Source organism: Bos grunniens, chromosome 9, assembly GCF_055505025.1.
Source record: "Bos grunniens cultivar Pamir isolate PY7600 chromosome 9, Bosgru_T2T1.0, whole genome shotgun sequence".
In the NCBI taxonomy this organism is placed as follows: Eukaryota; Metazoa; Chordata; class Mammalia; order Artiodactyla; family Bovidae; genus Bos; species Bos grunniens.
In genome coordinates, this window is record NC_141173.1 from 63569981 (window position 1) to 63581966 (window position 11986).

At 42.4% G+C, this 11986-nt stretch overlaps 1 protein-coding gene across 1 annotated transcript; it reads left to right on the top strand.

Annotated features, from left to right (window-relative positions):
* Positions 1 to 9434, top strand: GJB7 (gap junction protein beta 7). Its single transcript, XM_086317822.1, has 2 exons — positions 1 to 137; positions 7132 to 9434. Exon 2 carries the CDS (start codon positions 7159 to 7161, stop codon positions 7963 to 7965), a length of 807 nt encoding a protein of 268 aa, XP_086173948.1. The 5' UTR covers positions 1 to 137; positions 7132 to 7158; the 3' UTR covers positions 7966 to 9434.
* The last annotated feature ends 2552 nt before the right edge of the window (positions 9435 to 11986 follow it).

Here is an 11986-nt window from a genome sequence, read left to right on the forward strand (position 1 = left end):
TGGAAACCAATAGACTCCATTTTCCTCAGCTTAAAACACCATTCCCTCTCAGGGAAATAATATAATCAACTCATGGTTTTTAAATTGAATGAGCAACGGACCGGATTTCTTCTTAATCTTCACATCTGTGTCAAGAGGTAAGTTAAGCTTATTTCTCCTGTGGTAAGATTTGTTTATTTAATGGGAAGGTAAGCTACTTATTGTAATTGAGTAGTCATTCCCTCTTTCCCTTTAGGAAGGAATCCTAATTACTGTATTACAAACCTAGACAAACTGCTTTGCAGTTTTGTGTTGCATCACAGGTGCCCTTTCTGGATGAGCTGCTTCTTAAGTAAAGTTGCCCATTTGGAACGTGGAGGTGACAAGGGTTTTGGGAGGCTCTGGCCAGGGCAGAAGCCTGGCAGGAAAATGGGACATTGGCTGATGTAAGTGGGGTAATGGGGGCACAGAGGCACAGCCCAGGACCTTTCAGTGGCCTTTTCTGTGTGGCCTGAGGACAACCTTTGCACTGTTCCTATGAGGGGATACTCTGAAAGTGTCAACACTTTTATTCATATAGGAAAGTGAAGTAGCAGACAAGTCCTGTGTACGGACATGTGTCAGCCTGGGTGGGTTCTGTTCGCCTCAGTGCTGCTCGTAGACCCTCACTATTGACACGTTTTTAGTATACTGTGATTGATAGGTACAAAAAATAAAATGAGCTGTAAAATAATTTTACACCTAACTTACAGGCTCATCTTTAGACTTACAACTTTAAAATATATATATTTATATGGCTGCACCAGGTCTTAGTTCCCTGACCAGGGATTAAACCCAGGCCTGCTGCACTGGGAGCACAGACTCTTAGCCACTGGACCACCAGGGAAGTCCCTGAACTTACGAGTTTCATGAGGCTATATTTACCAAAGGAAAATCAAACATCACAAAACCAGTAAATTAAAGTTTAGTGGACAAAAGACATCATTTTGCCTGAAATAAAATTGCTACTCATTGAGAGAATGAGATTCTGACTGTAGAGTCCTTGCAATGGGCCTGCCCAACAGCAGGGCAGTCCTGGCTGCTTCTCCTATCGCTGGTCCCACTCTAGCGACCAGCACCTTGGTTCCCGTTACCCTCCCTGCTGCTTCCTGTGGCCTTCCGTTGAGCACAACCCATCCTGTGCTGTTGCTCACAAGCCTAGATGATTAAAGTTCTGCAACTTTTTGTTCCAAGATGCTTTAAAACACACTTTAAATATCAGAGGTCAACAAACATTTGCTGCAAAAGGCCTGAGAGTTAATATTTTAGGCTTTGAGAGCTGTTATATCTCGGTTGCAACTACTCAAGTGTGCTGTTTTGGCATGAAAGTGCCCAACAACAGTAGTAAATGAATGGGCATGACTGTCTCCCAAAACTTTATTTACAGAACAGGTGGTGGACTGGATTTGGCCAGAAGGCTTTGTAGTCTGCCGGACACTGGTAAATACGAGCGCTGAGAGCCTGGGGCAGCCTGGGTTATGAGCTGGTTGTCCAGCGTTGCTTCTGTTTGTTTGTTTAAAGATCCTAGACCAAAGGCACACACATTCATACACTTCTCACACACCCTTGAGAATCTAACAACAGGCCTTCAGGGGCCACAGATCTTGAGCTGAGAAAATCTCTGGGGGATTTTTCCAAGCAGGCATCTCTAAAAATGAAATACTTTATATTCAAACAAGAGGTTATAGAGTTCACACACGTCAGGAGGTCCTATGGGTCTCAGAGGTGGAAAAAGGCCCTTGAGAGGAAGCTTTTCTTTAGGGGTTAAATGATTCGTGTGCAAAGTAGGACAGAAACCAGCTTCAGGGGGAACTGGAGACCCGTCCTGCAGTTTCTGCTGCTGGACTTCCACCTGATTGCTGGGAGTTGTAGACAAGCCTCTTCCCCCTCTGTGTTTCAGTTTCTTTATCACTGCACTGAGGGTCCTACTGTACACTGCCAACTACAGAGGATTGGGCGGGGGACAGACGAGATGCTGTGAGATGTTTTGGAAATAGTCAAGCCCTATCCAAGGATAATAATATCCAAGGTGTTATTATTACTGAGAAGGGAAAGCAGCTGGGCACGGAGGCTGATGATGTTGTCCTTGGTAATGATGGAGCAGGTCCCTGGCTTCCAGCAGTGCCAGGGTTTCTTGAACAGTGCCATCTGGAGCCCTGGGAGGGCACTTGGCTTGCTGATGCCTGAACCACACAAGAAGCCTCCCGTGCGGGAAGTTGCTAGCATAGCAAAGGCTCATCCTGCAATAAGAGAAGGATGGGAAGGCTGGTACTCAGGCCAAATGTTCAGAAGTTCGGGTGTATAGTTAGTTCACCCCAAGCGGAGTCAGCTTTAAGGGACTCATCCACAAGGGACTCATCCAGATTAACCAAGCCCTGGGAAGCCTGATTTATAAAGTGCCTCTCCAGGGACTGGAAATCCTGTATCTAATGTCAGGAAAACTTCTTTGGATAGCTTAAGGAGTCTTGGCAAGGACATGATTACTCAGAAGGTCACTTGGAGTAGTGAGATGCAAATGATTGTGATGGACATTTACTCCAGAGATGCCAGATCCATTAGCCCTCCTTGCTCTGCCAGGTGGTTAATGGAACTCATTTTCTGAACCTAAGACTTGCACATGTTCTCAGTAGCTCTGACAACAGCGCAGCACGTTTGCAGTGGGGGTTGTCTCAGAAAATCCAGTATCCTTGGCTACAGGAGAATAGTGTCCACACATTTCAGTATTCTCTCCATGTAGAGAGCCGTGTAGACACTGAGCAGGTAGGTATATGTCATTTTAGGTCATTTCTGCTCACCCATCTTTCACACAGAGCTCTAGTCCCTTGTGAATCTTCGCTGCTCTATCATGATGCCAGTCACAGGACCACATGATTGACTGTCTTCCGTTTCTTTCTTTACTTCCCACTTTACTCAGGTACCCTCTGGTTGCTATGAAATTCCCAATTCTTACCTTGCTGTTTGAAGTCCTGCATACTCCTACTCCTTGTTATCTACCAACATTCTAGTACTTTCCAGCGTATCCCAGGAATACAGGACAGATGATCTCTTTGGTGTGGGTTTCTTCTATAAAGAGCTAATCCTTTTCCATAATGGTTTTTACTCATTTCACACTCAAAGGAGGTATTTGTCTCCAAATTCTGAGTTACTTAATTTATCCTGGCTATACTCTCACTCCAGGGTGTCATGTTTTATGGAGGGCTGTGATTCCATTAATTTTTCTTTTTTTAAAATCTCATTTTTTATTAAAAAAAAAACAGATTTAGGATTTTGTAAGAAACTACTGTTATTTTTTTAAAATCAGTCAAGTACTACAGTAATGAAATAAATAAATAAGATTTTTAAAAATTCAATGTTTACAGACATATTTATTAAAAATGGCTAAATTAGAAGACATTGAATAATGCTGATACACATCAGGAAGGGATTAGGCAAGTAAAGGCACATCATTTCATCACAAGAAATAAAGACCAGTTGGAAGTTAATGACCCACCGAAGCTCTAGGTCTGTGGTAGTTTTCCTAACTCCAGAGGGTTGTTATGGTGGAACCTTCCTTATGGTACTTAGCTGAAACAGATAGCAACTGGAAAATTTTACTCAGTGACCTCAATGTATTGTTAAAATAGAAAGCACTCTTTCATTAAGTCCAGTGTGTGAGGAGGGAAGGAACAAAAGTCTAAAATGGTTTGGTGATACTGGAAATCCTATTGACATATTAAAGATTAAAAAAAAAAAGTAAAACAAGGTTAATCCTTTTGTCTGGATGAATCAGTTCGTAGAACCTTAGAATAGCTGGTGGAGGATTTTGAGTTTTATGGTTTTTGCAACCCACTCCAGTATTCTTGCCTGGAGAATTCCCATGGACAGAGGAGCCTGGGGGGCTATAGTCCATAGGGTCACAAAGAGTTGGACACGACTGAAACAACTTAACACAAATGTACGCACGGTTTTAGCTCTTTAGGCCATCAGTCCATTTTGAGTTCATTTTTTTAATGGTGTGAGGAAGTGATCCAATTTCATTCTTTCACATGTGGAAATATGATTGTTCTCACACCTTCTTCCCACTCTCACTTTTAATTGAGATCAAATGTTTGGGGGAAATTTCTAATTTTCAAAATTATTCCTTATATTAGAATACTGAACATTTTACTTTTAAAAAATATTGGAGTTTTCCAAACTAAAATTCCTGTGCAGTAAACTGCTGCTTCTTAAGGGAAAGGAGAAAGTCACAGGATAATTTGTACATTAGAAATGATAAGTGGAGACTCTTCAAAAATTGGGAGCAATACTTAGTGATTTAAGAAAAGGGATAAATTAAAGACCCTTTTTAAAATTAAGGAGGTGATCTACATTATTAAGAGATTAAAATGTTGAGCTGATGACTTCACAGCTTTCAAATGCTCAAAAGGGCTATTGGGAGATTCCTATTACCCATATTCATAGGAACAGAGCTAGAGGAGAAAAAATGCATTTACCTTGCAATTGGAAAGATTTCACTTAGACATCAATAAAATGGCAAAACTAAAAATCATAATGATAATGCTTACCGAGTACCTAACATGGGTCAGTCTCTGTTTTCAGCCCCATGAGGGAAGTACTGTCTGCATCAGAGATGAACTTGGACTTGAACCCAAGGGGTCCAACACTGTGTCCAGGCTTTTATCCACAGTGCAAAAGCATCCCCGTGTAAAGTGGGTGTTAGAACACCCCTCCCTCCTGAGAAAACTAGCCTTTCTACCAGCAGAGAGATTCAAAATAGGATGGACATTAGTCAGATGATACTCATAATCCCGGCACTTTTGATGGCAGCAGTCTTCTGATTCTATTTAAACACTGATCACTTTCTTACTACTTTTGGGAAAACAGGAAGATAATCTCTTAACCTTTATCCCTTCTCCAAAATGTCCAACAGGCTACTTTTAAACGTTTTGCAACATTACATAAACATCCTCCTGAGTAACGTGGACAAATGCCCAGTGACACATGTCATAGGAAACATAATATCCCCCTTTCCCCTTTTTAATCTCTGAGGCTTTGTTTTAATAATTCATGGAGATGTTAACCTTTGAGGTGGATTTGAGAATCCTTTTTATTTAATGCAATTTTGTTTGTGTTCTGAAGCCAAGGACATTGAAGTATTTTATTCCCTACTGAATAGGGCATTGTGTACCTGTGTCTTTGTTTTTTCTGAAAACACCTCTTAACTTTCATACATCTCCTCGGGGCTCTAGCACAAGGGCTCGTTACATATTGTTCCCTCTGGAAGAGACCATGTGATGTGCTCTAATAGGAATGTTGTTGCCACAACATCCCCATTTTCTTAACCCCCTGGTTTCCCTTACATCGTCATTTGCATGATACTCCCTTAGCTGAGTCTATAGAGAAAGCAAGAAGTAATTCATCTTTGTAATTGGAGATAGAACCTAAAGTGGCAAGATTTTCACCTGAGAAATAACGCAGTATCTTAGTAGCAGACCTGGAGCTCCAGTCCATATATTTTGATTGTGGTAGAGAGTTAAGACCAATGGTTTTTTGGTGTGTTTTTTTTTTTTTTTTTTTTGTCACCACCGTGTGACATGCAGGATCTTAGTTCTTCAGCCAGGGATTGAGCCCATGCCCTCGACAGTGGAAGCACTGAGTCTTAACTGCTGGACTGCCAGGGAAGTCCCAAGAGTAATGGTTTTCAACTGGAGAGATTTTTCTGTCCCTAGTGTACATTTGGAAATGTCTGGAGACATTTTTGGTCATCGCAAACAGGGTGGGAGGTGACACTGATATATAGCTGGTAGAGGCCAAAGATGCTGCTAAAGAGTCTGCATGCACAGGACAGCTGCTGGACAAAGAATCACCCAGCCCCAATGTCAGTGGTGACCGTGGGGAGGGACTCCGTCTTAGCGTAATGGAAACTGGATTTGAACCCTGCTCTGCCTCTTATTTTGTGAGCCTGGCAGATGACTTTATTTTTCAGAGTCTGCTTTCTCATCTGAAAAAACACTACCACCACCACCACAGACAGACAAAACCCCGCCTCTCTAGGGTGACTGTGAGAGATCAACTCAAAAGACTGCTAAACAGAGAGTGCTGAGCACTCTGTGGGCCCAATGCACAAATCAGGGCCCAGACCAGAGTTCAGTTCTACAGCAAGATGGAAGCAGAGTGCAAGAAAGACCATGTCACCACGATGACAGCTTCCCATCTGCTTTTACAGGGAAGAGAGCAGAAGAGGTGGAGAGGGGAGCAAGAGAACTGAGCAGCACAGACAGCGTACTAGGAGGGGAGGGATACATTAGGCGTTGGGGATTAACAGATACACATAGCTATACGTAAAACAGCTGAGTAATGAGGATTAACTGCATAGCACAGGGAACTCTACTCAGTATCTTGTAAAAACATATAATGGAAAACAACCTGAAAAAAACACATAACTGAATCACTTTGCCATATACGTGAAACCAAAGCAATGTTTTAAATCTACTACGTGTGCTGTGCTTAGTCACTCAGTTGTGTCTTTGCGACCCCATGGACTGTAGCCCACCAGGGTCCTCTGTTCATTGGGATTCTCCAGGCAAGAATACTGGAGTGGATTGCCATGCCCCCTTCCAGGGAATCTTCCCAACCCAGGGATAGAACCCAGTTCTCCTGCATTGCAGGCAGATTCTTCACTGCTGAGCCACCAGGCAAGCCCAAATCTACTGTACTTCAATTAAAAAAAAAAAAAAAGAACATTATACAAAGAGAGAGAGAAGATGGCATGTGAAGGTTATCTGAAGGTACCCAGGTCACCTAGGGGGTCACATCTAATTCTTCCCAGCTCAGCCACAGAGCCCAACCACCCTGAGAGAGAAGTCATAAATTAGAAGGATTTGTTTGGAGATGGGGTAGTCTGGGTGACCAAACAAATTCCAAATCAAACTGGGCATAGGATCATTTATGTCCTGTAGACCAGCTGTGTCATCTCCTTGTATGAAAGCGAGGATATCCTATGGGATTCTTAGAGAGCCCTCAATATCCAGGGTTGTAATAATGCAAAATGTCAATTCCATAACCAACAGGTAAGGTAGCAGAAACAATCAATGGAATCAAGATAAATGAATCATGAGGGATTTTCTTTTGCAGAATCTTGCCTTCTTTGGAATCTCAGCCATGAGTTGGATGTTCCTCAGAGACCTCTTGAGTGGAGTAAATAAATACTCCATGGGGATTGGGCGGATCTGGCTGGCTGTCGTGTTCATCTTCCGTTTGCTGGTCTACATGGTGGCAGCAGAACACGTGTGGAAAGAAGAGCAGAAAGAGTTTGAGTGCAACGTTAGACAACCCGGTTGTGAAAATGTGTGTTTTGACTACTTCTTCCCCATCTCCCAGGTCAGACTTTGGGCCTTACAACTGATCATGGTCTCCACGCCTTCACTGCTGGTGGTTCTACATGTAGCCTATCGTGAGGGTAGAGAGAAAAGGCACAGGAAGAAACTCTATGTCAGCCCAGGCACCATGGGTGGGGGCCTGTGGTACACGTACCTTATCAGCCTCATGGTTAAAACCGGTTTCGAAATTGGCTTCCTGGTTTTATTTTACAAGCTATATGATGGCTTTCGTGTTCCCTACCTCCTGAAGTGTGATCTGAAGCCCTGCCCCAATACTGTGGATTGCTTTGTCTCCAAACCCACAGAGAAAACGATTTTCATCCTCTTCCTGGTCGTGACTTCATGCCTGTGCATTGTGTTGAATGTCACTGAACTGAGCTTTTTGGTCCTCAAGTGTTTTATTAAGTGCTGCCTCCAAAAATACTCTAAAAGACTCAAGTCCTCCAAGTGTGAATGCCACAACCTCAAGTATGTTACATGTGCTGAGATAGGGGCCCCTCCCCTGCTCCAGAAGCACTCTTCAGACTTGGCCACAAGCATAGCCCAGGGAGGTGAAACAAAGTTACTCTGTGACACACAAGAGGCTTAAACAAAGCAAAACCTGCATCTCCCTTAAGCAAGAACTAGGCTTCCTTGGCGGAGAGGGCGATGGCACCCTACTCCAGTACTCTTGCCTGGAAAATCTCATGGATGGAGGAGCCTGGAAGGCTGCAGTCCATGGGGTCGCTGAGGGTCAGACACGACTGAGCGACTTCACTTTCACTTTTCACTTTCATGCATTGGAGAAGGCAATGGCAACCCACTCCAGTGTTCTTGCCTGGAGAATCCCAGGGACAGGGGAGCCTGGTGGGCTGCCGTCTACGGGGTTGCACAGAGTTGGACACGACTGAAGTGACTTAGCAGTAGCAGGCTTCCTTGGCAAACAAAGTGTGTCAACTTTAATGTCATTTGGGAGAAATTCTTAAAAATTTTCATGCTCAGTTGTATATACTAGACAGAGGTCTTATTGTTTGGTTGTAGGGTTCGTGAGGCTACATGAGTTGTGTTTGAATAGTTAACTGCAAATTAGTTTGAAGAAATCCAACAACATTCTTCTAAGCACTTAGATCTATCAACTGGAAAACATAAAAAGTGACACTTCTGACAAATGTGATGGCCTCCAAGCAACGATGGAGGCACTGGCGATCTTTCTCAAGTTGCAGCCAAGGCTCCCCTCACTCAGCCCTGCTCAGTCTCTGTGGAGAAAGACCGTGATGAGGGTGGAACAGCAGCTGAGCCAGGGGCACACAGGAGCACATTCGGTGAGAAGGTTCAGTCCAGGACACTTTGCAGTATAAGTGTCTCTGGATAGAAGTGGACTAGGGGAAAGGGAAGAAAGCCATCGTTTATTGGTATCCAACTTCCCAGGTGGCTCTGACGATAAAGAATCTACCTGCCAATGCAGGAGACCTGGGTTCGATCCCTGGGTGGGGAAGACCCCCTGGAGAAGGAAATGGCAAACCACTCCAGAATTCTTGCCTGGAGAATCCTATGGACAGAGGAGCCTGGCAGGGTACAGTCCGTAGGGTTGCAAAGAGTTGGACATGACTGAGCATGCATGCAAGGCAACTTAAATACAAATATTCCTGGGGGATAGTCTACTTGAGCCTGAACTAGCAGACATGTGGAAGGGGCACTGTAGTCACGAGGGAGGTAGGTCCCACGTGGATGGGGAGCAGAACCCAGAAAGAAAATACACCCACCTGATAATTTCTGAACACTTATCTTAAACCATAGAACACTCAAAAGATTTTGTAAATTTCCATATTGTTGGACCTTTCTACAAGCAGGAATTCACAAGGGTTGTGGTTTGCCTACAATTTGCTGGTACATCTCCCTCTAGGATAGACAGTAACAGTGTATTATGCTGTTATGTTAGTGTAAAAAAATGTTAAAAAAAAGATGTTTATTATTACTTGATTTGAAGACTATTGCTTTCACTTTCCTCCTTTTTTGGATTTAATATGCTAACACATGTGCATTTCTCCAGAATAAAAATGAAGTGACTTTGTGGTGTTACTTGGCTGTCATTGATATCACTACTTGGCCACACTGGGCATGATTATTCTGTGACATAAAACTTGTTCTGACAATTTTAGAATAGGATTTGCAACCCTCCCTGGTAAAGACAGCTCAGAAATCATTCTTCTCTGCTGTGGCTTTTTTAAACAAAAAGTCAGTGCATAAAAATGTAATTTTAACAAAAACTGATTATGTCATGTCTTCCCTGGCCTTCCCTCCTTTAACCTAAACTGTCTCATTACAATTCATGTGTAACAAAGGTTGTGTCATTATGTAGCCCACAGATCATGCCACCAACAACAGTTGTAATCTGTCTTAAGGACTTGTCTTGGAGAGCAGAGAGGATGTGAACTTTGTGGTCCCCCTTCCTCCAGTTTATTCCACAGGTCACTGCTGGACTCAGGCACTTATATCCAGTTTACTTCACCTCGTGCTATGAAAACAGGTAGCCATCACAAATGCAGGTAACCACTGAAAGCCTTATACTGAATGCAAGTAACACACTATATATATACTCCTTTAGGATATATAAGATATATATATATGTGTGTGTGTGTATATATATATATATATATATATATATATATGTATATATATCTGCAGTTAACAGAGGTTTAAGGTTTTGGAGGCCCTGATCATGGCATGGAATCTAGAAAATAGGGTTCTGTGTACACAACTGGGAGGGAGGTCAGGGAATTTTTCAGTCTGAGGATGAATTTGCTGTCAAAATGTCTTTGGGGACCTCAGCCTCTTCACCTGACAACAAGCTCTGCTCAAGCTAAAAGGAATGAAAACATATGTACATTTGTGCTTTTCCATTTTGCATACGGAGAAGAGTTAAAGCTAATGGAAGCAAAGGCCATGTGTGAAGTTGTTTAGATAGAAAGGGGGATAATTTTTTTCTTTAAAGCTTAATTTACAAAATGAGTTTCCTGTACAAACATTCTGGAAGCTGTCTGGGTGTCAGTGAAGACTCAAAGCATTTGAGAAAAACTGGCAGTTAAACTTTGCCTTCTTTATTCTTTCTCTTATGGATACACTGATATTTATTGAGCAACAATTAATAGAAGACACTGTGTTGTGCATCTTTAGAGATACATAATTCCCATCTCAAGAAAATTTCCACTTCTATTAACGAGGGTGGAGGCGAAAGTGCCATGGAGTATTTCACACCTGTGTCCTGTATTTATTAATGTACCACCTCACTTAACCCCCTGCATGCTTCTGGTGCCCAGGAAGCAGACAGAGAAGGTGAGATCCCAAAACGCAGTTGCCTTTTCAAAGACACTCATCTAGTAAAAGCAGAGTTAAAAATCACAATAGGTCTCCCTTAAACCACCTGCTCACCACACCAGGCTTCCAGATCAGTAAACAGATTTAATTCAAGCCATTCCCTGGTGGCTCAGATGGTAAATAATCTGCCTATGATGCAGGAGATGTGGGTTCAATCCCTGGATTGCGAAGATCCTCTGGAGAAGGGAATGGCTACCCACTCCAGTATTCTTGCCTGGGATAATTCCACAGAGGAGCCTGGCAGGCTACAATCCATGGGGTCCGAAAGAGTTGGATGCAACTGAGCAACTAACACTTTTCATGTTCATTCTTGATTTGCAATGATTTTGTCTTCCTTGTACTTTTCTGCAAAAATACTTCTGGTTACAGATTTTGCCCCTGGCCACAGGGTTTCTTCTAATTGGAGCTGGAAGGAAAAAAAAAATGTTTTTCAAGTTCTTGGATGAAAGAATGCCTAGGCATGCAAGTGGTTATGGTTCCAGTCTTTCCAAGGAAATTAAGCCAGCTTTCTTCAGACAGACTGCAGACTAGAGAGGAGGTGGGGGAAAGGCAAAGACCTGGGGATGTTGATTCTTCAATCCTGCTGTCCCGGACACTGGCTCCACCCTACCCTTTCTAGTTTACTTACATGGAAGGTAAGACCCCATTTTTGTTTAAATTGGTTTAAATTAAGTTTCTAGATCTTGCAACTAAAAGAGTCCTAATAAAATTCATGTTCTTCAAAAACTTCTTCCCTGTATACTAGAAAAAAGAGGTATGACTCGTATCAGCCTTTCCTTTTCAGGCTTCAAGCATTCTAACTTTGACATATGTGTATGTATAGAATTTTTGTGTCAATAGGAAGAAAGAATGAGAAGGATGTCAACACTGGTCACAATAAGAGGAGAGATGAACTTTTTCTTTACAAATCTTTTCATTGTTTTGCATGTACTTTTGCTTTTAAGTTTTTAATAAACAAAGCAATTGAAAACCCCAAAGAGCCCCATCTCAAAATATTTCTAGCTCATATCCCATCACAGGTATGTAACACTTTTCATAAACACTGATTGAATTCATCCCTAGTTTACATTTTATTTGTATATTTAGTATGACAGCATAAACAAGAGGCCATTTCACAGCTCTGAAAATCTGGTGAAGAAAGAAAGCAGAGGTGGAGCCTGTGGAGACAAAAAGCATCAGTGTTCAATTGAATTTTAATGACAAAAGCCCAAGGGAGGTGTGGAAGAGACCTGCCAGCAGCTCTTTCTTCATTATAG